This window comes from Myotis yumanensis, unplaced genomic scaffold, assembly GCF_028538775.1.
Source record: "Myotis yumanensis isolate MYYU_CA2020_CCGP unplaced genomic scaffold, mMyoYum1.0.hap1 SCAF_14, whole genome shotgun sequence".
Taxonomy (NCBI): domain Eukaryota; kingdom Metazoa; phylum Chordata; class Mammalia; order Chiroptera; family Vespertilionidae; genus Myotis; species Myotis yumanensis.
In genome coordinates, this window is record NW_027223765.1 from 14436021 (window position 1) to 14463866 (window position 27846).

At 38.4% G+C, this 27846-nt stretch overlaps 1 protein-coding gene across 12 annotated transcripts in view; it reads right to left on the reverse strand.

Moving 5' to 3' along the window:
- The window catches only part of RBMS3 (RNA binding motif single stranded interacting protein 3), a 1176852-nt gene that overhangs the window by 224564 nt on the left and 924442 nt on the right, over positions 1-27846 (reverse strand). For all 12 annotated transcript variants that reach the window (XM_070433276.1, XM_070433282.1, XM_070433277.1 and 9 more), the window contains one exon: positions 13859-14016. In XM_070433276.1, coding sequence (XP_070289377.1) covers positions 13859-14016 — 158 coding nt within the window. The remainder of the gene's footprint in view (positions 1-13858; positions 14017-27846) is intronic.

Consider the following 27846-nt stretch of genomic DNA (forward strand, 5'->3'; position numbering starts at 1 on the left):
TTTTTTTTAAGTAGGAAAGTTCCATTTCTAGGAACAAAAGAATTCTAATTCTGTTCTTTCTCTCTTCCCACAGGAGCCACTATCTATTGTCTCTTAGGGAAAATAACCTTCCCTCCTAGTAGAGACATGAATGGGTGAGGAAATGTAAGCTCTTAATGACTACAGATGTTGCTTTATGGAATTTTTATTCCAGGAGAGCTACAGAATAAAAATCTTATGCCCCAGAGTCCCCTTCCCTATTCAGGCTCTCTCTGGGCACCCATCTCAATAAAAGGCAGTTAAGACTCTAAAGCTTGCTTGCAAGAGTCCTACAAATCAAACCCTTTTTCTTTGTCTTAAAATGACATAGGATTCTGCCCTCGCAAGTTTGGCTCAGTGGATAGAGCATTGGCCTTCACACTAAAGGGTCCCAGGTTCAATTCTGGTCAAGGGCACATGCCTGGGTTGCAGGCTCCATGCCTAGTGGGGGGCGTGCAGGAGGCAGTGGATCAGTGATTCTCTCCCATCATTGATGTTTCTATCTCTCTCTTCTACCTTCCTCTCTGAAATCAATGAAAATATTTTTAAAAATGACATGGGATTCTAAATGAAGACTAAAACCTAATGGGGTCAGTAAGTGTGGTGTGTGTGTGTGTGTGTGTGCGCGCGCGCACTTGTTGATTCTGTATTACGTGTTTTAGGGAATCCAGAGATAGCTAAAGAAGAACGTCAAGTGGCCAATCCACTCGACTGATCTAAAATATTTCTGCCCTGGTCTGAAAGGCTCAAGTTTTCCTTTTTGGATTCTATATATGACCGCCTTTTCTTAAGACTGTTTTAGAGCCACATCAAGCCGGATGGGGGCTGTTTCTAGGAACACAAAGACAGCAGCCTAGATTGTTCACTTCAGCTTCATTCAGATTTAACTAAGTCAACGTCTACAGTGAGGCTTTAGAGACTCTCCTCTCTAAAAGAATAAATGCAATAAAAGTCTGTTTTCTCTCGCTGCCGGCGCTTAGTGTCAAACCGTGTTACGCCGCACCACCCAGCAGTGACAATTTCATTTTAATACACGGGGCACATTTTAACAAGGCAAAACAGTCCCAGCAAAGACAGCAAGATCAGAGCTGCCAAGGGGAAAGGCTCAGCGTTTCTCATGCATTTTATGTGGGAGCAGAACAAAAGTGAGACCAGGGGAGGTGGGGTGGGGGGTGAGGGTTAGGGTGGAGGAGGGGGGTGGAGATTGCGTTTGAAAAGCTACCTCTGAAGAATGTGCCCATTTTCTTCTCAAGTTTCACAATTAACCGCTTTGAAATGCCAGCGCAAGCTATCTGCAATCTGGCACACGCCTCAGTTGAAACTGACACTAGCATTATCAAGTGAGTCTGAAAAGGCAGCCGGCCAGACAAAACTGCCTTTACATGTCCCTTTCAGACGGCCCACGGAATCACTACAACCGCATCTATTCTTCCTAGCAGGTACCTGAGCCCCCTCGTGTCCCTCGGAGCAGCTCGCATGCCAGGCCAACCATTCACCCGATGATACGTTAATTAGGTTCTTACAAGGCTCTAATCATTGTATAAAGCTTAAGGGTTTTCTGTTAGGTCTGGTGTTTAAATATAAACACACATTAAAGGCCCCGGTTGACATTCTTTCTTGTCTCAGTGCCTAGGAACCTGGCTTCCGTCATTCAAAATGCACCACAGAATTGTGATTTTTTTAAACTTTTTTTTTTTTTTGTCAACAGCTATGAAGAGGAGCTATTTTCACAGCCAATACAATTCCCACAGGCAGATGACATCAGCGGAGAGCCCGATCCAATATTAGCAAAATGTTCTGGGTCAGACGTGACGTGCAGAGGTAGAAAAATGCTTTTGCAAAAACCATTTGCAGCCCACCTATCTCAAGCCCAATAGAGGACTTCTCAGGGTACGACCTTAAACCAATAAGCGTGATGAACCATGTATTTAAAACAAATCCGCCCTGTCATTTTATTATGCTTAATTAGAGGTTTTCACTATGGCCAAATTTTTGTGGTTTTGCAATCACAGGCTCTGTACAAATGATCGGCAACTTAGAAACATCCCGCACCGCAGGGCAGTCGTCCCTCATTTTGAGTAAGATTTACGCCAAGGGTCAGCATTAAAAGCTTTTTAAAAGTACTGCAGTGTGCACGCCTGGCATTTTGAAAACAAGTTATGTCATTTACTCCTTAATCCACTGTAACGGAAGGAGTAACTGGGAGTCCCAGGAACAAAGATGAGAGGATGACTTGAGTTTTCTTCTTAGTTTTTGCAATTTGCTTTCTTCCGGCCAGATCCTGGACATCCGAAGGATACAAGTGTCACACGTGTCGCCTAGTGACGCAGAGTGGCCTCCCTGCTGTCTCCTTTGCAGAAACCTCGGCATCTGGGTAGTCGTGCTCAGCATTACAACACATCCTCTGAGGAAACAGAGGTGTGGACGATATCTGACTAATGGAAACTCACTCCCGAGTTTTGGAATCATATACATTCGAAACCAGAAACAGCCTCAGGTAACTTCAACTTTATCCAGGTGAAGAAACTAACGCCAGGAGACTGCGGCTAGTGGATGATCCTGGAATAGAACATGTGCCTCTTGACTTTCAATTCAAGTGGCTTATTTGGAAGAGATGGAGCTCCCCGGTGGTCTCATGTCATCCTCCTGATTTCCAATATTCATCTTCTTTAATCCGTTCTGAAGCTGGGTGGATCCTGCTAGCTCTCTTCCACCACAGCCGCTACTGACTAGAGCAGTTGTTCTAAAATATGGAGATGCACCCCGATATGACATGACCAGAAGGGCACTTCACCTCTCTGGTATTCATCCCAAAAGTATGCACATACTATGGATCCTATCATGGAAAAAAAAATCAGACAAACCCAGATCTGGAGTCATTCTGCAGAAAACCCGGTTAGTGCTACTCGGGAAAAATTAGGAAACTGAGAAACTGTCACAGAACAGAGCAGACTGGCGAGACCTGACAACTAACTGGAAAATGGTACCTTAGACTGGATCCTGGAGCAGAAAGAGGATGTCAATGAAAAAAAAATTGGTGAAATCCAAATAAACCTGGATTTCACCGGCTGGTGTAGCTCAGTGGTTGAGCATCGACCTATGAACCAGGAGGTAGGTCATGGTTCGATTCCCGGTCAGGGCACATGCCCAGGTTGCAGCAGTTAATAGCAATATACCAATGTCAGTTTCTTATTTTGAGAAATACGGCATGGTAATGTAAAGTGTTAATAACAAGTGAAACTGGGTGTGCAGTAGATGAGATCTCTGTATTATCTTTGTAACTTTCTGTAAAACTAAACTTATTCCAAAAGAAAAAGCTTATATAATAATGGCTGTACATTAAAATTATCAGGACACTATTTTTAAAAATAGCAATGTCTGGGCCCCAACTCAAGAGATGCTGACTTAATTGGCTTGGCATGAAGGCTAGGTACATATTTTTCAAAGCTACCTAGGTGATTTCAGAGTGCAGCCAGGGTTAAACACCACTAACTGGAGTCCTATGTCAGGTGTCCCAAACTGGAAATTGTGGGTCAAATCCAACCTTCTGGGATGTTTTTTTTGGGGGGGGGCACTGCAAGGAGTTTTTGGAAAATCTGAAATACTTGTCAAAATTTTAAATTGGAAGACTTCACATAAAAAATTGAATTTCTGATTTCTCTTAAAAATGAGATGATTTGACCCATTTTTTTTTTTTTTTAAATGGCAAGTATGGTGTAATAAAAATACATTTGGTTTTTGGCCTAGTCCCTGTCACAGAACTGTTAAATCCCTTGGAATTTCCTGAGTAATAGAAATGTTTTTTGTTCTTCACAATAAGCCCCTTTTGACCATATCTGAGTTTATGTTAATGAAATGACTCAAGTTGGGACCCCTAAAAAGATTCAGGATGAGGCCAGTCACTAGAAAGACCAAGTGATCAGAAGGTTGCAGCTTTCAACTACACCCTCCAACCTCTGGAGGGACTGGAGAGGAGCTGGAGATTGATCTCTACCAACTATGGCCAATAATTTAATCAATGAAACCTCCATAAAAACCACTGAAGGACAGGTTTCAGGAGCTTCTGGATTGGTTAACACATTGATGTTCTGGGAAGGTGGTGTGCCTAGAAAGGGCAGGGAAGCTCTTAGGCATCCCCATGCCTCCCTTGCCTGTGCATCTCTTTTGGCTGTTCCTGAGTTGTATCCTTTATAATGTACCGGTATACACACATAAAGTGTTTTTGTGAGTTCTTTTGTTTGCTCCAGTGAATTATCAAATCTGAGGGGGATCATGGGAAGGCCTGAATTTGCAGTTGGCCTGGTAGAAGTGTGGGTACTCCAGGGACAGTTTTGTGAGACTAAGCCCTTAAACCTGTGGAGTCTGATGATAACTCTGGGTAGAGTCAGAACTGAATTGAATTGTTGCACTCCCAGTTATGGTCAGAGAATTAGAGAATTGTTGTGGAAAAATGACACATATTTGGTATCAGAAAAAAAAAAACTTCACAGCCGCCACAGCCTAGGGCTGAGCAGTTGTCTCCTTTACAGAGAGCCAGTCTGCCATCATTCCTACCAACCTGTATCAAGTGCCAATCCCACGGCAAGAAGCAGATGCTAGCTATTGCTGACCTTGCACTATTTTTTTTTTTCATGATGGAGTCAAGAGGGGGAAAAAGTTAGCTTATCCATGTATACTTGTGTTTTTCATTTACCGCTTCTCATATGTCTTCTCTGCTCTGTTCTATGCCCCAAAGAAGTGAGCTTTCTATGGATGGTATCATCTTGCTCCCTTATCCGATGGCATTTCATTGGGTTCAGCCACTGGGGACTTAGGGAGAGTAGAGAGAAGTGTGACCAGCTCTTTCTCATTCTCACTGCTTTGGCACTTGTCTATCTGGCAGGAGCTGTATCCCTCTCTCTCTCCAGCTCATCCAGGCAGCCCCTGCTCCAAAATCGGGGTCTCACTGGGCTCCGGAAAAACTCCTCCTCTTGCTGTCAGCTCTCATGGTGGTATAGGCTTCCTCCTGCTGCTCATCTCTGAGTGTCTTAATATTCCATTGACAGTTCCCTTAACTCTGCCCACACTTCTGTAAATACTACTTTTATTCTAGTCTCTTCAGTTGAACCATTTGGGGCAAAATTCTGTTTCCATCCCACACTCTGATGGCTACATCATAAAACTATCAATAATCATGAAACAACATTATCCTGCAGGCTGTGTGTTTCAAGAAAAATGTAAGGGAGGAAAGTTTTCTTACACTCAATAAAGGAACCACTTCTCTCTCTAGCTTAGATTACTGCCTGACACATCCTTACCTACATACATCATAAGCTAAATTTCTCTTTTAACCATACGTTTATGCTTTCAAAAAGAATTTGGGTACAGAAATAGGAGAAAATTAAATTTGAAAAATTAAAGCTGAGATAAGGAAAGAAACCAATGAGAAAGCCTGCCATTAAAGGCACTGGAATGCATCATCACTTTTAATCAGTCTCTTTGAGCTGCAATCATATTCCAGTCCTAGATATTGTTAGAGATTACATCTCTTTTCTTTCCTCTATGATCTAACAACTTTGCCTTTCTTCTGCTGCCCAAATATGTGAACTTGGCCTCACCATGGATCTTTTGTTCCCTTTTTCCTTTGCCAAAGATGCTCTCTTCACTCCCCAACCCCACCAAGAGACTCTCCTGGCTGGTTCCTCTTTATCATTTGCATCTTAGTTTAAATGCTCTCTCCTCAGGGGGCTCTCCTGTCCCTGACTTCAGCCTCTGATTCTGCCATATTCTCCACTGCACCCCTATGTTTTATTCTGTTTTCATGAATCTTTAATTATTTGATATTTTAGTATTTGTTTGATTGCATGCTTTTAGTCTCGATTCAGTACAATATCCACCTATGAAAGCAGATATTTATCTTTTGTGTACACCTCTGAATTACTGCATCTAGAATAATTACTGGCATATTAGCAGTGCACAAGACATATTTATCAGATGAACTGAATGAATATAAATGAATGAATATGTCTTATATATCAGGAAAGGAGGCTCAGAGAGATTAAGTAACTAGTGCTAGAACACAGATAGGAGGTGCAGAATTAAGATGCAAGCTCAGTTGTTTCTGACCCAAAGACCTGTGTTCATAACCACACAGAAAATAGATGGGTCCAACTCACAGAAAACTGAGAATGTAAGAAAGTTACTAAATAAAGAGACTGACACTAGTAGTCCAAACGATATGTCCAAGTTTCTCCTCTTTATTTGCTGGAAGCAGACAGCCTACTTCAAAGGCACACAGACTCTGGATGGCCCATGAGTCCCCGCCATGTTTTATGCTTAGAGCAGGGAGAGCAAAGAGATCTTATAGGTCCGGAGCACACTGAATGGCCACCTCTTCCAATCTAGAGGCAACAGAGTTCTCCCATTTCAGTTTCTCATGGGTAAGTCATATTCAGAACCCCCCTCCCATTCTACAGAGGCAGGTCATTTCAATTTTGTAATTACAAAACAATAACATACTAGTATATGTTTTCCTTCCCTCTTTAAACATATCCACTGAGCCAAACCAGCAAGGGCTAGACAGTCATTTTAAAGAAGCACATATTGCCCAATAAAAAAAGTTTTGGCAATTTGCTTTACAATTTTTAAAATTCCTATATTTTCATTATATTTATTCTGAACCAGAGTTCTCATTATATCTCACCAGCTGAGAAAAGAGAGGGTGCAAGCAGATCAGGCAGTAAATGGCAAATCAATTAAATGTTAATGATATTCAGAGTTATAAGAATACAAATAATTTTTTAATCCTCTATTTATATTGATTTTTAATAATCTGGCTGATATTTGTCTGCCTGTAAACATGATTGATTTTTTTTTTGTTGTTGTTGTTTTACTTTGTGAAAAAAAGAATTGAAATTATTTGGAAAACTTGCTCATTTGGTTAAGAGAATTGAGACACAGGGCTTCCTCTGTGGTAAAAGTCATTCAAACAAAAACTCCATGAGAATCAAATTAAAAGCACTGGAGAGGGGCGGGAAATACTACAAATACAAAGGTCTCTGTGCTCAGCAGTCTCTCACGCTCTTTAGCTCACCAGGGGACAGTAAATGCACTTCTTAAAGAGGTTCTATGTTCCCAGATGTTGAAGCTGGATGGTGAATGCTTACCCCCCACCCCTTCTCTGCTTTGGGTCATGCTTTACCAGCCTCTCATAATACTTTTTCAATGTGATTTTTGTTAGACAAACGGTCTCATGTTTCTGGGAATGGGAAATGGATAAGACGGACACACAGTCCCGTCCCTCCAGGCCAGGACTGATTTATGCTCTGATCCACACCCTCTAAGGCAAGGGAGTCTGTGGGCACCCACTAGCCCTGCAGTAGTGGGTCTGTTTGACCATCAGCATTCCCACCATAAACTTCTGTTTTTAGAGGTTTATGACTTGGCTATAAAATGCTGCCTGGAGGGGGGGGGTGGGTCGTACCGAATTGGTTTAAGTTACAAGAGAGTTAAAAACATAAAAAATAAAATAAAAAGTCTGTAATTTCAGACACTATCTAGTGCTTCTGGAACTTCGGAAAGCCTGTAATTGTGCTGTCTGTGCGCCCTACTGGCATTCACATCAGTGCTTTGAAGTTCAGTGTTTTAAATATAAAATGAAGATTCTACTACCTTTACTTTGAAGAGATGGTTATCAAAGAAGATTAATGTGCAGCTTTAGGGTAAGATAATAATGTGGGGTTTTCTTTCTAGTCAAAACAATTCGAGGATCTCTTACACACGAATCAAGGACCACATCTGGTGGATGGAAGTGACCAGTGGTAATATTCAAACTGAAGCCTGAGAAAAAAATGATTCGGGCTTCATGGATTGAGGTGGTAAAAAATTCAAGAGCTACGTACAATTCACTACCACATTACAGGCTAGCTGTTCTCCCAATTATGATTCATTTAATAATGCCAGTGGCACTGTGAACTTTTGGAGGAAGAAATAATTTGTGAACCAAGAATAGTTGGGCTGATGCTACTGTTGATTTCTCTAATGTCTCCAAATTGGTTTTTCCTGAAATGCTATCTCCCTGCATATTGCTTTAGTAAAAAACAAACAAACAAAACAAAACAAACAAACCCACAAAGAACTTAAAGTGATTTCATTGGTTCATTATAAAAAATTTAGGGGGGAGCAATTATGCAACAGACTCAATTCTAGGTTCTAGGAAAGATACGAAGAAATATAAGGCTTGGTCTCTACCCTGGAGGAACAGGAAGAGAGATGGCTTCATGATGAGTATACTTTGAGAAAGTGGGGCAGTGTGATAGGGGCGTCAACAGGAATCCACTCCATCTGGAAAAATCTCTAAGAATGAGGTCCAGCAATCTGAGTTTTTACAGCGCCTCCTGATGATTCTGAGAACCTATGCCCTTAGGCTCTCAAGTTTTAGAGAGCATCAGAGACACCTGAAGTGCTTGTTAAAACCCATGGCTGCACCCCACCCATCCCCCACTCATTGCTGATTCAGTCTGAGGTGGGGCTCAAGCATTTGCATTTCTACAATTTCCCAGGGACTGCTGCTGTCCTAGAAAGACACTTTGAGAACCATGTCCCAAGGCATCCATTGAATGTAATGTATTCACTTCTCTGACTAGCTATAGCTATGTACTATCCTTGGAAGAATTCAGAAATTGTGACTCAAAGTATTTCTGTTTTGTGGTTCAGAAAGTGAGCCTCTGATAAGAAAGGCTGAGGAGGAAAGACAATATTTTAAAAGCCAGAAATGTGTGCAAGAGTTCATTTGTGTATGATCAAGTTAGTTAAAGCAGTAGCTGCAATTGTTTGAGGAAATGCAGAGCACATATTAAAGTGTGAGGAAGTAGGAATCTGGGCAGGTCTATTTACATATGCAATAGCCAAAATTCTTTTCTCATTCCCTCAAATTGGTAAATCACATGGGATCCTGCTTCTTGAAATTTCAGGCCTAAGATAATGGAGAATGAAATACTTATTTTGTTTCAGCTTCCTGGCTTCTTACAAGAGAGGCAAGCCAGATTTTCTTGAGATTTCTAAGACATGAGAAATCATGGGCTTGCTTTGAACCTAAAATTTCCTTTCCAATCCACATGCCACTTTCCGAAACTGGAAAATGCACGACTTAGAGTACAGAGACCTAAGTTTCAGTATTGAAATGCGACCGATAATTCATATTTAGAGCTCAAAGTTTTAAAAATCATTGCTTGGAATTTAGTCATTCAAAACCTTCACTGAAAGGTAATTATGCAATCTACCATTCACCCATCTATCCATCCAACAATAAAAAAGAAAATTTGACTTCAGTAAATGTACAATCCAGTGAGTGAAGGAATAAACTAGTGAATTCATTATGATTGTGATAAATTTATTTTTAAAAAGACAACAAGAAGACACAACTTTGACAAGAACTATAACATGAGAACCTAACTTTGTCTGTAGGCTAGAGCTGGAAATCAGTGAAGTTTTCTTTAAAGAAAAGACATTTAAGCCTATATTTGAAGGGTGAGTAGGCAGAAACTAGAGGAAGAGTCACATATAATAGTGGAGAAGGGCAGCTTATGTCTAGGAAAGGAGGCAGGAAGACAGGCTAGGAAGATGAGCCATGTCAGAGATAATGATGTCAGGGATAACGATGTCTGAGGTCTGAATCCAGTTACTCAGGCCATGTGGAAAGGAAGTCAGCAGGCCTCTGACATGATCAGATTTGCATTTTTGAAGAATCTCTCATGGCATTTAAATTCAAAATGCACATAAAAACTGAGAGGATACATTCAGAGAAGATAAAATAATAATTTAAAATTCCCATCCTTATTCAGTTTCTAAAAAAGAAAAAAAAATTACAGATTTTACCATTTCATGACAACACATACTGTGATTATAATTTTACCACTTACAGTGTGCATCGCTCGGTTCTGCACATAAGGAAAATATTCTTCATTTTAAGCAGGCTCGACATGAGCAGAGAAGATACAGATGAGAGAAATGAATAGCCCAATCTTTATGTCATGAGCTAAATTGTGTCCCATGCTCAAATTCACAGGATGAAATCCTCACCCTTTACAGGATGTGACTGCATTTAGAGACAGGGCCTTTAAAGGAGTCCTTAAATTAATATCAGGTCAGATGGGTGGGTCCTAACCCAATCTCTACTTAAGAGGAGATTAGGACTCAAAGCAAAGGGAAGGCCAGCTGAAGACACAGGGAGAAGGTCAACTATAAAACAAGGAGGAGAAACCAGACCTGCTGACATCATTATCTTGGATTTCTAGCCTCTAGAATTATGAGAAAATGTATTTATTTTGTCTAAGCCACCCAGTCTGTTTGTATTTTGTCCTGGCAGCCCTAACAAACTAATATACTTAGTGCAAAAAAAAAAATCCTTTGTTAAAAAAAAATCACCATAGATATTCTTAGAAAGTATGTTCTGTTGATTTGAAAGATGTTCATTTCTCAGCAGGAGTACAAATGAAGAAGAAATTAATTTTCTAAATAGAGTTTTTTGGGGTGTGAGAGGTGGGGGTGAACCAAAGGAATGTGCTTGCTGTGTGAAGCATAACAGTGATTACAGTGAACTCCCACACTGGTCAGACTTCCAACTGCAGGTCGTGCACTATCCAAGAATGACTACATTGGCAAAGCAGAGCTAATCACACCACTTCTGCTCTGACCACGAAAACCAACAGTTAACAGTGTTCTGAAAACTGAAATGTTTCATGCATACATTCACGTCAGGGAGACTTTCCTCATTTTGCCCAATTCTCTTCAAAATCATCAAACATGTACCTTGCATACATCTACTGGTCTACTATGTGTAGAACACTGTGAGGAATATAAAGAATTTAAAGGCATGGTCCATGATCTCTAGGAAGTCAAGACAGAAACCAATTAACATTTACATTTAAAATTTGCTATCTTTCTTTTTTTTTAAATTTTTATTGATTTCGGAGAGAAGGGTTAGGGAGAGAGAGATAGACACATCAATGACGAGAGAGAATCATTGATTGGCTGCCTCCTGCATGCCCACATTGGGGATTGAACCTGAAACCCAGGCATGCACCCCGACCTGGAATCAAACCGTGACCTCCTGGTTCATAGGTCAATCCTCAACCACTGAGCCATGCTGGCCAGGCTGCTATCTTTCTTTAAAAATATATATATTATTGACAGTATTACAAATGTCTCCCATTTTGCTCATCTCCACCCTGCCTCCATCCCACCCCAGGCCTTCACCACACTATTGTATGTGTCCATGGGCTATGCATATAAGTATATATGTCCTTTGATTAATCTCTTCCTGTGCCCCCACAGCCCTCCCTCCTGAGATCTGTCAGTCTGTTCCACGCATTCATGCTTCTGGACGTATTTTGTTTGTCAGTTTATTTAGTTCATTAGATTCCATACGTATGTGAGATCATGTGATATTTGTCCATACTACCCAAAGCAATCTATAGATCCAATGCAATCTCTATTAAAATACCAATGGCATATTTCACAGATTTAGAACAAATATTCTAAAAATTTATATGGAACCAAAAAAGACCCTGAATAGCCTTGGCAATATTGAGAAAGATGAACAAAGTTGAAGGGATCATAATACCAGATAACAAACTATACTACAAAATCATTATAATCAAAACTGCCTGATATTGGCATAAGAAAGGGATATAGACTAATGGAAAGAACAGAGAACCCAGAAATTAACCCATACCATTATGGTCAACTAATATTTGATAAAGGAGGCAAGAGCATACAATGGAATAGAGATAGTCTCTTCAATAAATGGTGCTTGGAAAATTGGCCAGGTACGTGCAAATAATTGAAACTAGACCACCAACTTACACTATACACAAAAATAAAATCAATATCAGGGGTCCTCAAACTATGGCCCGCGGGCCACATGCAAATACAAATATTGTATTTGTTCCCGTTTTGTTTTTTAACTTCAAAATAAGATATGTGCATTGTGCATAGGAATTTGTTCATAGTTTTTTTTTTAACTATAGTCCGACCCTCCAATGGTCTGAGGGACAGTGAACAGGCCCCCTGTTTAAAAAGTTTGAGGACCCTTGATCAAGATGGATAAAAGACTTAAATGTAACTTGCAAAATCATAAAAATCCTAGAAGAAACCTAGGCAGTAAAATTTCAGATATCTCACATAGCAGTATTTTCATCAATACATCTCCTAGGACAAGAGAAGCAAAGGAAAAAATAAACAAATGGAACTACATCAAACTAAAAAGCTTCTGCACAGCAAAGGAAACCATCAGCAAAATGAAAAGGGAACCCACTGCCTGGCCAGGGTGACTCAGTGGTTGAGCATTGATCCATGAACTGAGAGATCACGGTTCAATTCCCAGTGAGGGCACATGCCTGGATTGCATACTAGATCCCCAGTAGGGGTTTTATATGAGGCAGCCAATCGATGATTATCTGTCATCATTGATGTTTCTTTCTCTCTCTCTCTCTCTCCCTTCTTCTCTCTGAAATCAATTAAAACATATTACAAAAAGAAAAAGAAATGGAAACCCACTGTATGGGAGACCATATTTGCTAATGATACATCTGATAAGGGGTTAATTTCCAAAATATAAAAACTCATATAATTCAACACTAGGAACAGAAACCATCCAATTAAAAAATAGACAAAGGACTTGAGTAGACATTACCAATAGATGTATGAAAAAAATGTTCAACGTCACTAATCATCAGAGAGGTGCCAACAAGGGTGGGGGGGCATTAACTGGGGAACTTGTATGCATATAGTCATAGCCTATGGACACAGACAATAGTGTGGTGAAGCCCTGGGTGTGTCAGGGGTGGCAGGGGTCAATGGAAAAAAAAATGGGGACATCTGTAATACTTTCAACAATAAAGATTTTTTTTTTTTTAAAAAAAAACTCTACCATGTGCTGTCTTTCAAAGTGGGTTAACAGGGGTTGATTTGGAGTGGTTGGCCAAGTTATGACAGGGTTCATCATAGTGGACACTCCTGTCTACAATGGACTGACTTTCAGATGACACTAACATCCATCCATTCATCCATGTGAAGTCAGCCAGAGACATGCACACACCAAGCCCTGGAGACAAAGCTTTTCCTTTTCTTGTGTGTGGTTGAGCAGTTTCTTCTTCCCTGTGGTTTCTTTAGCTTTGTTTTTCATGAAAGCACAGCAGGTACAACCATCTTAATTCTGTTCCTGTCTAAGACCCTCTTTTATAAACATTCCCTTAAAGTTAAGTAAAAACTAGTCTTCCTTTTATGACAATGACAAAAGTGCAATCTGCTTTTTTGTTTCTGTGTAAAACATCAAAAAATACACAGCCAGGGCCTCTGAAGTGCAAATGCCCTCTTGACCTCCTCTTACAGTTTTGTGTTCCTTGACTTCCAAACAAGTCCCGTTTCTCTATCTTTCTTCTCTTCTTTTTTCTGCTGACTGAGAAATGCTATCATCTCATTCTTTGGAAATCAATGCAAAACCATCTGGATGCTTCGTTCACCACATGGCTCTTTTAGCTTTGGGGTACTGGGCATTTATTATCCCCAACAGAAATTGGCAGCATCTGATTTTGTTGATCTTTAGCCATAGAGATGCTTGGGAACTCAGTATGCATATCATTATGACTCCAGACACAAAACATTCGATGTACATATTTTAGAAAGCACAACCTATTTATAATTACACTGGGATTCTCTGTCTTGAAGCAAAAATATATAGAATGAGTTTGATAAACTGCTTTTAAAATTTCTATTGCTTTGGGCCCTAGTGCTAGAAAGGCCCTGGAATTAAGAGGAAATGAGGAGGAAAGATAAATAATATACAAAGCAAGTGTTTTACCTGGCAAAGCCAACGCCTCGGCTGACTCCGTTAGCATCTCTTAGTATTCTTGTAGAAATGACGTGTCCAAAGGGTTTCAGCATATTCTCAAGTTCCTGCTCATCCATGGAAATGGGGAGATTTGAGATGTATAGGTTTGTTGGGTCTTGCTCTTGTTGCTAAGGAAGGAAAGAAACAAATGCAGTAAGTTGTAAATATTGAGAAAATTACTGCACAAATGGATAAACTTTTGATTAAACGGTAAACTGGACTCTACTGCAGCATGGTCTTGAAATTTCTTTCACTAAGGGAATTAATTGCTTTTCTTCACTGAATTCTCTTCTTGCCAGAATGTTTCCTATAGAACAGTGGTTCTCAACCTTCCTAATGCCGCAACCCTTTAATACAGTTCCTCAGGTTGTGGTGACCCCCAACCATAAAATTATTTTCGTTGCTACTTCATAACTGTAATTTTGCTACTGTTATGAATCATAATGTAAATATCTGATATGCAGGATGTATTTAGGCGACCCCTGTGAAAGGGTCATTCAACCCCCAAAGGGGTCACGACCCACAGGTTGAGAACCGCTGTTATAGAAACATTATCATCAATGAAAAGCAACCTTTCTATCCAGCCTTCCTTAAAAAAGACTAATGAACTTTTATTGCAATTGAACTAAGGTAAATAAGTAAATTCTTTTTTATTACTATTAACTATTACTTTTACTGTTACCACTCTAATTACCATCACTTCTAGTTGCATTTACCAAGTGCTGATAATATTTTAGGCATTGTTTTAAACTCTTAATATGCATTATTTCATTCAATATTCTCTCTATCTATCTATATATATATATATATAATTGTTACTATTTTAAAAACATATTTTCATTGATTTCAGAGAGGAAGGGAAAGAGAGAGAAGCATCAATGATGAGAGATAATCATCGGTTGGCTTCCTCGTGCATGCCCTACACTGGGGATCAAGCCCACAACTCTGGTCTGTGCCTTGATGGGGGAATCAAATCGTTACCTCCTCATTCATAGGTCAACATAGGTCAACTCCCAACCACTGAGCAACACCGGTCAGGCAATTGTTAGTACGACAAAACTGATCCCTACCTTGTCCAAGTTACAAAGCTAGTAAGTATGAAAGCCAGAGCTGAAATCTGGGGGTATTGCTAAAGTTCTTGAGCTTCACTGTCCTGCTATACTGCCTTGCACCAGACCAATGAGAAAAAATGTATGGTCACAGAATAGCATTATCAGCTTCAGCATCAATGCAGGAATTGCCGAAAGTGCAAAATCTCAGGCCCCACCCAGAACTACTAAATCAGAAACTTGAGGGTGAGCCAAGTAGTTTGTGTTTTGAAAAGTCTTTCAGGTGATTGTGATGACTACTCAAGTTTGGGAATCGCTGCCCTAGACCATCCATGAATATTTATATGCAAATGAATTGTGATGCCCATCATTTTCGAATCCAGCAACAATACTGCTTAAATAAGTTTTGCTTAATAGAATGGGAAACCAAACAACTGTTAGCATTATTTCTATGTACATGAATGTTCTCTTTCACATAATGCATTAATAAATTGGAACTTAGTTGTATGTATGTCTCAAAATAACCTGACATAATTAGTTATTAACATTAAAATATATGTTATTTCATTGAACCATTATATTCTAACTAAAACAACAACCTTAACTTCAAGAATAAGTGAGATTAAATAATAAAAGAGAAATCCTGAAGTCTATAGGAAATGACATTACATAACAGTAAAATATCTTTTGTTAAGACTTGGTATCATATGTTGCAGAAAATTTGATATTGTATAAAATTTGACGTTTTAAGCACAAGGGAAAAACACAATAAGCAAAATTCCAAATATTATTTAAGGTCAAGTAACAATTCTGGTATGAAACTAAAATCCACTATTTTTAAAACAGCTCTAAATATTCAGATAGGCCATAATATTTTTAGTAAGCTTTAATATTAATAAGATCTATTATTAGGTCCATCTTTTATTTTTATTTATTTTAAAATATATTTTTATTGATTCCAGAGAGGAAGGGAGAGGGAGAGAGAGAGAGAAACATCAATGATGAGAGAGAATCATGGATCGACTGTCTCCTCCACGTCCCTTAAGAGGGATCAGGCCCACAGTCCTAACTGTGACCTCCTGGTTCATAAGTCAACAACTGAACCACACCAGCTGGGCATAGGTTCATTTTTAAACATAGGTTAGTTTTCAAATATTTATTTATCACCATGGAAAATAGTAAAAATAAACATATAATCAATCAGAAAAAGACAGTACAACTTCAGTATTTAGCAATAGTATAACTGTAGACAATATACAACTATAATCTCTCTCTCTCTCTCTCTGTCTCTCTCTCTACACACACACACACACACACACACACACACACACAATAAGTGGTATGATCATAGAAAGAAAACAGAGATAATATTATCCTTCCCTCCTTTCCTAAATTATAATGACCATGGTTTGGTTTTTGTGGGATTTTTTGCTGGGATGATGAAAAAAAGAAAAAAGAAAAGAAAAAGTGGTGTTTTAGTCCTAGCCCTGTGGTCGGCAAACTGCGGCTCGCGAGCCACATGTGACTCTTTGGCCCCTTGAGTGTGGCTCTTCCTAAGCCTTAGGAGTACCCTGATTAAGTTAATAACAATGTACCTACCTATATAATTTAAGTTAAAAAAATTTGGCTCTCAAAAGAAATTTCAATCGTTGTATTGTTGATATTTGGCTCTGTTGACTAATGAGTTTGCCAACCATTTGTCTGTGAGGTCCTCTATGATCTGGCCACTTTTCTACTTCCCGATCTCATCTCCCACCTGTTTTGCTCAGTGGATAGAGCGTCAGGCTGGGGACTAAAGAGTCCAGGGTTTGATGGAATCCAGTCAAGGCACATGCCCAGGTTGCTGGCTCAATTCTCAGTACAGGGCATGCAGGAGGCAGCCGATCAATGATTCTCTCCCATCGTTGATATTTCTCTCTCTCTCTCTCCCTTCCTCTCTGAAATCAATAAAAATATACATATATTTTGAAAAGTGGTGTTTCAGATACATAATAATGAACCTCATGCACATACAACTTACAAATTTCACTACCCAGCCTTTATTTTTAATCTTCACATTGTTACTCCAACGGTAGCTGGGCAACTATCATTATATTAATTGGGCTATGAGGAAATAGAAGCATGAGAGATTCATCATTATTTCCCAGGACAATCCAATAATTAGTGACAAAGTTAGAAGCAGATTTAGCAACCAAGTTTCCTATCTGCCACTCAGTGTACTTTCCACTAGCCCAATGTTGCCCAAGCTTCATTCATTTGCATATCATTTTAGAACATTCTGACAGTGACGTGCTATTATTTTATTTACATAAAAAGTTCTTTTGATCTCAACATACCTTTGGGTATAAATAAATTTATTTCAAAAGATAAGTTTATGTTGGCACCATAACTTTGCATAAATAGATTACTGTAAAAATAGGGAGCAAATCAATGTTATTAAATCATGTCCATGATGTTTGTTTGCAGAAGGTCTTGACCCCAGTGGTTGACTCTTTCTCAGTAACAAATGAGATTTGTAATTAAAAGATGTGTCAGAAGCACATGAGCACCAGAATCTTTTTTTTCCTGGGAAAAATAATATTTGAGAAAGAAATTAAAAAAAACCACTTTCTTATGATCTGATTTTTAGAACCTACATACTTATATCAATTCAAGTTCCATGGGAGACAGATACATGTCCCACATCTTGGGAATTCCTGCCTTAACCCAGAGCTTCCAGAAGAGCAGGCTGCAACATGTGGTGGTGCCATGAATAGAATGAAATTTGCCCAACATTTTGCTCTCCTGTGTCCTTGATCAGGCTAAATAATCATAAGCAACCAACAACACTATACAGAGTACTGTACAGATCTTTTCATTTTCTGTAGGCAGAAGTGCACCAATTTGTCCTGATTAAAATCCATTTCTAAATTCCCCAAGTGTAGAATGCATTGCAGCAAATGGTGTGCAATAAACATGCAGAGCCTGGTACATAAGGGATCGCCCAGAAAGCTATGTTCTGAATCCAAATTCAAACGGTAAGGCCAACTCATTAATTTGTGTTTAGAGAGACAATAAGGCATTGGGCAGTGTCATTCCTTAATTTGTATTCACAGAAAGAATATGGTGTTGGACAGTGTTATTTATTAAGAAATTCTGTCCTTTGAAATGCAGTATTCGTCTTGAATATATTTGTTGACTTGAGCATAGATCTTAATTTCTGCATAGAATGAACTTTTGAATAATACATACATTCATATTTTTACTTTCAATTTTATTTATATATCGGGTATATATAAATAGATGCTGATTTAAAAGATTCTTTGGCACCATGAACCAAAGAGCACTTTCCTCTGAACTTTTCAGTCATCACTGCAATCTTAAAGAACTTTCAAAAAATATTTTTACCTTAAATGTTTACGATCATTTAGCTCCAGAATGGGTCTACGAGGGCATTTTAACCAATCTGATCATTTCATAGAGAGAACAAAACACAAGCTAGAGGAGTGGGTATGACTTGCTCAAGGTTGTCCAGCTAATTAGTAACACATGAGAAATAGAACCCATGTCCTTTTATACCTGGTCCAATGTTCTTACCAATTCGTGGCACTGCCTCTGCTCATAAGATCTAATGACCAGTAGACAGCATTTTGTGATTCAAAGGAATATTAGTACAGACAGAAAGAAATATCTTTGAAGTCCTTGTTTTAGTCACTTGTGCTTATTCATCAATTGGCTTTAGTTACAGAGCTAAGGTTATGGAAAAATAATAAAAAGAGTTCCTAGCCTTAGCCAGCATTTCCTAGATAGTCACCGAATGAATACTTTACAGCATATACTAGTTTATAAAAGTATATGACTGCAATTTATACATCTATTACATTTAATTGACCCCATAAGTAACTGATACCATAATTTCCCCATTTTGGTCTATTTCCACATAATTTTCATCTGTACTGGAATTTCTTGATTTATTACTTAGTTTTCTCAAAAGTTGGTGAAAAAGTTAGAAAAATACCATCTCCATTGTTAATGAGAACAGACACAAGTCATTTCACTCAAGAATATGTAAAGTTCATTTCCTAAAATGACTTCACTTTTCTTGGAATTTTTTGTGTATGCAAACTGCCAAAATAAGATTTATTAGCACTCATTTGCTTTTTAACACTTTAAAACAACTTTAGAATTTCAAACATTTCAAGGTAGCTAAGCAAATGGATACAAATGAAGGATAAAAAATTGTTGCCCATATCTAGGTCAAAGGTTATGTCTGGGGCTGTGTTTTGGGGTATGCATTATGGTTATTAAATATACATGATTCCAAAAAAGGTGGTTAACAGAATAGGATTTCAAGATAATCTACTAACACACGTTTGACAAAACTACATTAAGTACTCAGGAAGTAGTTATTGGCATTAAGAGATTTTAAAACGTTTTCCAAGCTACCTGGCGTGGAGACCCACTTTATTTACAATCTGTCACAGACCAAATTTGTGCAAAATACAACAGAAATATTAATAAAGTAAAATTAAAATATATGAAAAATGCAAATTGTAATTTCTATTATTACATTCAATGGACCCAAATTACATTTGGATTAAATGTCATGTTAGTGTGAAATTGTTATAAAAGGTTTTGAATGCTTACTCTAAATTTTTGTGCTTATTTCATTGTGGGAATGTATTATTTGGTGAACCAAACTTGAAGTAACACTCTTTTAGGGAACTATATTCCTATTTTTCCCATCATCATATAATATTAAGTTGTTAGTTTTTGCTTATTTTTATACTCTCAAGTCCTTTTTTAATCACAAAATTTTGTGTAACCAATTTATAGTCATTTTTTTAACTATTTAGGTGGACAAAGCCATTATAAGATGAATTATCTTCAGCAGTTGTGATAAAACATCCAGAAAATACCCTGAGGAAGTTTGAAACAACCCTAAAGTGAACATGTGACTGTAACACTTTAAAAACACAGGTATTCATACAGACTGGAGATAATACTATTATTATTTTACATAGGGAGAGTTTTATAGTATTCAACGTGTTTCAGGGTTATTTTATTTCATTTAGCCCCTTATAATTACCTTACAAAGTAGATAGGGCAAGAGTTATTATTTCCATTCTACACATGAGAAAGCTGCTTCTGATATCTTTTTTTTTTTTTAAATATATATTTTATTGATGTTTTGCAGAGAGGAAGAGAGAGGGATAGAGAGTTAGAAACATCGATGAGAGAGAAACATCGATCAGCTGCCTCCTGCACACCTCCTACTGGGGATGTGCCCGCAACCAAGGTACATGCCCTTGACCGGAATCGAACCTGGGACCCTTCAGTCTGCAGGCCGACGCTCTATCCACTGAGCCAAACCGGTTAGGGCCTGCTTCTGATATCTTAAGAAGGTTACCAAGGTCACATGGCTAGTAAGTAAATAAATGACATTATAAATGATATATTTTTTTAACTCTTGATCTAGTACTTTTTCTACCACACTACACCATCTGGATATTGCCTATAAATATTGCTTTTCATTGGATTTTACCTGTAGAAAGAAAAAAAAAAATCAATGGCAAGACAAAGGAGCAATTGTTCTTAATGGCACAATCTATTTTAAATGTTGTAGCAATTAAAAAATTATTAATAATAAAAATTAAATGTTTTCTCTTAGCCTGAAAAAAGAAGCAGAGTCAGAGCCTCTTGTATTATTCAAGCTGAAAGGCATCTGAGGTTTTAGAACTAGTTTAACACCAACTTTGTAAAAAGATGTCCTCACCCTCTAGGAGAATTCTCAGCGTCTTTGCTGCATGGCTATAGGAGTTACAGCACCTCTAGCTGACACCTGGAAGAAGCCTGCCATTCTGGCCAGATTTGCTTCAGTATCATATGTGTGTGATCGTTAATTCGATGCGCCAACTTGACTGGGACACAGGATGCCCAGATATTCGGTCAAACATTATTCTGGATGAATCTGTGCAGATGTTTCTGGATGAGTTTAACGTTTGAATCAGTAGACTGAGTTAATCAGATTGCCCTCCCTAATGTGGGTGGGCCCCATCCAATCAGTTGAAGACAGGAATAGAAAAAAAAGGCTGATCCTCCCCTGAGTTAAGAAAGAATTCTTCCTGCCTGCTGGCCTCCAAGCTGGGACACTGCTTTGTTCCTGCCTTCGGACTCGAGCGGGAACATGGGTTCTTCCCGGGTCTCAAGCCTGCTGGCCTTCACACTGGAACTATGTCATGGGTTCTCCTGGATCTCCAGCCTTCTCTCTGCAGATCTTGGGACTTGACAGCCCCCACAAGTATATGAGCAGATTCCACATTTTAAAAAAATCACACACAGACACATACATATGCATGGTTTTATTTCTCTAGAGAATCCTACCTAATACAATGGGATCATTTTGTCAAATCTGTATTGCTATGAAAAAGTAAGACGCAGGCTCAGCTCTGACCTTCACACGAGGACTTCTGCATTCCCTCGCCACACAGCCATGACTGTTGAGCAGGGAAAGGGATGCAGAGCCTTCTCCTAAGATAGGTGCTCTGGGAGCACACCTCCAAGCTAATGCGTTTAAGAGCAAAGGAAAAAGTAAAGGACTGCCAAGAAGTAGGCCCTCATCCTCATCCCTACCTGGTGCCTAATGAACGTGTGCTCTGTTCTGTTTGCTAAGCAGTGAAGGGGGCTGCCCTATGTGTTCAATTGCCTTCTTGCTCCACTAAAAGGGTGATGTCTCCTCCCCTAGTTTCCCATGGCGCTAGAGTTAGGAGGCTGACTACTAGGTTTTCCTCCCAAGGCACCAATCAGAGTAATTTTCTTGAAATAAACACCAATAAGAACGATTTCTCTAAGGAACACATATGTGAAAAAGAAACATTTCATTATTTCAAATTTAATGTAAGCATAGCATTGGAGGTTGAAGTTCACATCCTCAATTCAATTGGAGGGTTTAATTCTGAATAATAAACTCAGCAGTGATCTGACTATGGAACGATGCTGAGTGCTCAGGACAACCTGAGCCACTGGTTCTTCGTGCTGTTCTTTAAGGCTGCTGTGAGCTCTTCTACATCAACTGAGCAGCCTCAAGTTGAGGTGAGCAGTGAATGACTGAATGGGCCTCTGGGGTCTTTATAACTGAATTTGCATTACCTGTGGTCCTGGGACAGGTGGCCAGATTGGATTCCTGGCTTTCCTTGACTTCTCCCTCCACATGCACCTCATGAACTCGAGCTCAGTATCACCAGCTATCAGCCCTGACGTGATGGTGTCCCCTGTGAGAAAATGCTAAATTAACATTTTACAATATTGAGATCTCTCTATAGTTTTATTGTAATATATTACTATATCACAAATATGTCTGGTGTTGTACTCAGGGTCCTGACAGTCAAAACTGAGAACAGGAAACAAAACTATAGAGAACTACTCAATATTGTAAACAAATCACGCCACATTTTCTCAGCGTCTGATTCACTTCTCTGAAGTGACTCTCCAGGAATATCTCTTTTATGAGCCTGCTGTGAACTCTGGGATGGAAAGGTGTCACATGATTTGTTGATAATGACCATGATCCTCCATCAGATAACTGGAGTTATGAAAATGACATGAGTATAACCACAACTTTATTATGGTACCCTACTAAAACCATCTGGAAGAATCATAACAACATATCAATATCGAACAGATACAAAGCATTTTTGTATTTGGTATATAAAGAAATGTGTTACTGAGATGTTAAAAGGTATTAGGGACATATAGTTCCACTAAAGGGCAACCATTTTCATTGTACTCTATGTCAATGACACCCCCAGAATACAGCACAAATGGTGATCCATGGAATTATACAATGGAGCTCATGTGGCAAACACTATGTCCCATGAAATTAGAGCACCCTGACAAAATACAGGACACCCTTTTAAATATAAATTTCCTGTAAATAAAAAACAGGTTTTTAGTGTAAGTACGTCTCAAATATTGCATGAGACATATTTATAGGAAAATAATCATTGCTACATAGGATTAACATTAAGTCACATAAATTGTTTGTTGTTAGATAAGATTCATACCATTACCATTTTATGGTAAAATATCAACTCGTATTTATTTTATGCTTATTATGTGCTAAGCACTATGATTGAAAGTTATTTAAATTTATTGTGGTTTTATTCCTTAAAATAATTCTTGAGGTAGATACAGTTAATGTCCTCATTTTACACGTGAGAAAGCTATGCAATTGCCCAAGGGCGCACAGCTATTAAGAAATCCAACTAGAATTCAAATTCCAATCTATTTCAATCAGAGGCCTGAGATTTCAAAATAGGTGAAGTGTATTTAATAACTGGCTCACAACTTTTTCTGACAGGTCAAGGTGAAGGAGCTGCTATTGGATGGATTCATACAGATGTTCAATGTGTAAATCTACTTGACAGCACAATTTACCTTTCTAAGACTGGAAATCACTTAATCATACTGAGGGAATGAATTAGCAAAAGAAGACCTAAAGTTAAGTCTTACTTATAAGGCTGGCTGGGCAATCGTAGAAATAGAAATAAATAATATAAAGTTAAAAATCACAGCTCTGTGTACAAAATGTTGCTGTTGCATGGCGTTTTTGCTTGAATCCACTTTTATTTAAAAATGGTCCAATGTCAATTTCACAAGAAACTGGCTTTTTAAAGACATGTACATTTCACAGGTGATAGAAGAAGAAACACTTTTTAAGAATCTGGCTGTACATTTGAATGCTGTTTGTCTAACTGAAAGATGGCATATCCTCGGTTTATTTAATTACAGTCTTTCCAAAAGAGCCAAAACAGGCTACCAAACATTTGGTGGCTTATGATCCTTAACATCAGTTTGGAGAAAATGTGCATGCATGTGTGTGTATGTGTGTGTGTGTGTATGTGTGTGTGTGTGTGTGTGTATGTGTGCATAGTTCATGATGAAAACCAATTTATCAATGCAAGAATGCAGGGGGCAGGTCGGGAGAGGAAGCTTACTAGGTGCTACTGTCATGTGTCCATTTCTTGTATTAACATTGTGATGCTGGCAGAGAAATAGCAAAGCGAATGTGCAACCATGGGTCCAAGGTGTTTAAATGAGATAAACCAATTTGCCTCTTAAAAGAGAAACTTTCATCACCACTGTCAGCATATATCAATTATAAACTTCTCAAAATTCATACGTGGAAAGAGGTAAGTCTTATTCTTAATGTGCCTCTACAATGAGCTAACTGATTTTACCAAGACTGCCTAGAAGGTCAATGGAAAAGGAATGCATACATTTCATTTTCCCCCTGCCTTCTATCTCTAGGAAACTTCAGTAGACTGGCATGCTTGAAAAATTGGAGACACTTAGGGTCACATCACTAATATTAGAGTCTAAGTCACTTGTTGATTTACATATTTTGAGTCCAGGCACTTTACTAAATGGATCATCCACTTATTTTTGACATCATTGCTATTGACCATTTATTTATTCACTCACTCAACATTTAATGTTCTAGTCTATGTCAGCCACTGAGCTAAATTCTGAGGATACAAACATGATAGGACGATCATTCTTGCCTACCATAGAGAGTTGAGTCTAGTGGGTAATTTACAACTACATTTCACTAATAAAGAGCCATTTCACCTCAGTCAATACATTAGTATAGTTAAGAATGTAGACATTTGCCTTGCAGATTCTCTAATAGTCTATCACCTGAAATTCTATTTTCCTCAAAATGGTGATGAGACCATCTAAATTATTCTTAAATGGTGTCTCGGCTACATAATAAACATGAAAATTAATTCTTGAAATATAAAAGAACTGCAAAAAAACAACCCTGGAATAAGTCCTAAGACAACTAGAAATTTCAGTTTGAGCTAACCTATTTATATATTTTAATCTCAACAAAAATAATTTTATTCATAAACCTCGAGAAAATATTGAGTAGGAATAACATATAATCAGATAGTAACATGGTGGCTCTGACATTAACCAATTAGTTCTTTGACATTAACTAGTTAACATTTCTCACCAAATTTCCTGAACATTAAAGTGGACATAATAATACTAATAACCTCAGAGTGTTACTGTGAGAAATCAATGATACAATACACTAAAAATTTAGTAGAGTTCCAGGTACATAGGGGAAGCTCAGTAACTCATTTTATACTTATTGCTAAATTATAGAAATAATTTTATGGCATTTCAAAAGGGATAGCTACTAACTACAAGTAAGTCATGTTCACAAATAAAATAATGATTGCTATTTAGAATCTGCCCCATTGAGTTCCTCATAGGTGCAAACTTAGTAAACATTCTATTAGGTTATGTGGAGAGGGGCAGGTTAAACTGATGATGAGATCCTAAAACATGGCCACTGTGTCAGCAAGAGAATCTAGGAATAGGATGTGGGGGGAAGAGAATACTGTTCCTATCATTCATGAGCTAAAACGATTAATGCTTTATTACTGGGCTCATTAATCAAAACTGTGTGACTTTTTTTTTTAAGGAGCAATTCCACTGTTCAAGTCAATTAGCCCAGCAAAGAAAGCTATTATACCAAAGAAGCTACAATGTTTTTCAGACTTCCCTGGGAGTATTTAGAGTATAAAATAAATGCTATTATTCAGAAGATACCGAATTGCTAAGCTTCTTAAATTCATACAATTGGGAACCTGCAGTACATTAAAATGCTGAAACTCATTAAGAGTCTTTTTTTCCCCCAGCTTTAGAGTCATTGGCATTCTGTGCACAGTGAAGAACAATAAAACACTCCCGGCTTCCAAAGAGAAAGGGACTGGCGCTCCTTCAGCTCCACTTCAATGAGTCATTGAGGCAGAACTGGCACCTACCCATTGAGACAATGGTGCTTCTGCTGGATTACCCTAATACCTGAAAAGAACTGCAAAAATTAGCTAATATGCTCCGCTAAGGAGGAGAAAAAAGAGCAGCTGGTTTATATCCATCATTTATCTTTACCTCATTAGAGCTCTATTCAAAACATTGGAGAATAAATATACAAAATTAAGTAATGATTGTAACCCATAAAATAAAATAAGAATCTATGAGTCTCTTCTCATATAAGTGAATAACTAAATACAGGAGGAGTTCCTTAAGGTAGAAGGCAAACTAATACATGTAGAAGGGAGGTTGGAATTGCCAATCACCACTTGGCAACCATAATAGTAATAATGGAATAAGCCGTCACGATAGTTGAGTAATACATAGATCAATGATTCTAAAACAGCACAATTTTGTCCCCCGAGGGACACTTGGAAATATATGGAAAGCTTTTTGTTTGTTACACTTCAGTGAGGGGCTACCCTGGCATCCCAGAATACACAGAAAAGCTGCCTATAAGGAAGAATCATCTGTGAAAGAAGGCACCTGTCAAGCCAAGGTTGAGATACCCTGGTACCAGGTCTTTAACGAAGAAAAAATATACATCACATATCAATCACTGTATGTTATGATATACATTATAGATTTTAAATAAATACTAGAGGCCCAGTGCATGAAATTCGTGCACTGGGGGTGGGGGTCCCTCAGCCCAGCCTGTGCCCTCTCACAGTCTGAGAGCCCTCGGGGGATGTTTGACTGACAGCTTAGGGGAGTGGGCCTAAGCCAACAGTTGGACATCCTTAGTGCTGCCACGTAGACTGGAGAGGCTTCTGCCACCACCACTGCGCTCTCCAGCTGTCAGCCTGGCTTCTGGCTGAGAGGTGCTCCCCCTGTGGGAGTGCACTGACCACCAGGGGGCAGCTCCTGCATTGAGTGCCTGCCCCCCTGGTGGTCAGTGTGCGTCACAGTGATCGGTCTTTCCACTGTTCGGTCGATTTGCATATTAGCCTTATATTATATAGGATATAGAATAGACTCCCAGTGTTGATTTGGTTATTTTTATTAAGCAGAACTTAAATATGTACAAACATTTAATTATGGGATATAAATGCCTCTGTTTATAGCTTGAATTGCAACTATTAAACCAAATACACTTTAAAAGTGCAGAAAAGCAAAGTTGCATAACCAATACAATTTAATTAAAACATTAATTTAATATCATGGATGATGATGTTTTGGCAAATCTGAATTGCCACTTAGAACGTGAATATGCTACTGACTGCTGCAGTACCCAATAGTTTTGAAATTCACCGGTTACATTCCCTTTGCCACATGACATTCTACTCCTTCCACCACTTGTATCTACTTGGATTGCTGTGAAACCTTCATCTGAGCATAGCTTGCCACGCTAACAGCTTTCATTTGGCTTGAAAGCATCATTTACTGATTAGGTCTACCTCATTCTTTCCCCATTAGCCCGAGACAGTGACACTAGGTCTCCTTGGCACTATATGATTATACACGTCAATACAGACGCAGGCAGTGGCATCATCTAGTCAACCAGATGACCTCAAACAGGCTCTCATACATTTTTTCCGACTGTCATAGAAAGGAAAGCCCCAAATTTATAAATTCTCATAGAGAACTCATGAATTCTTTAAAATTATTTTCACAGATTACAATGATTAAAAGATGCCAATATAATGAAAAACTGCCACGGATTCCCACTTCTGATCTAGTTGTAAAACTAGAAGCATTGACATATTAGTTATACATAAGTTTATATACATGGAGATTATATATATATATGTGTGAGTATATGTGTATGTACACAAATACATGCACACAAATACACACGTGTGCATGCTTTACAGCTCTGGACTAGTAAGTTCATCTCCTGAATTCTTCATTTCCTTGTCATTTAAAAGAAGGATATTGTTACTGTACAGTCACTGTGAGGATTAAAGAGACACTTTATAGATGTTAATATCTATGTCTTCTCTTTTTTAATCTTAAGCTGCTGTGCCTGCCTACATTTTCTTCTTAAGTAAATGGGAAACAAAATTAAGCACTTGAGGGAATAGGTAACTGCATCAATTTCAG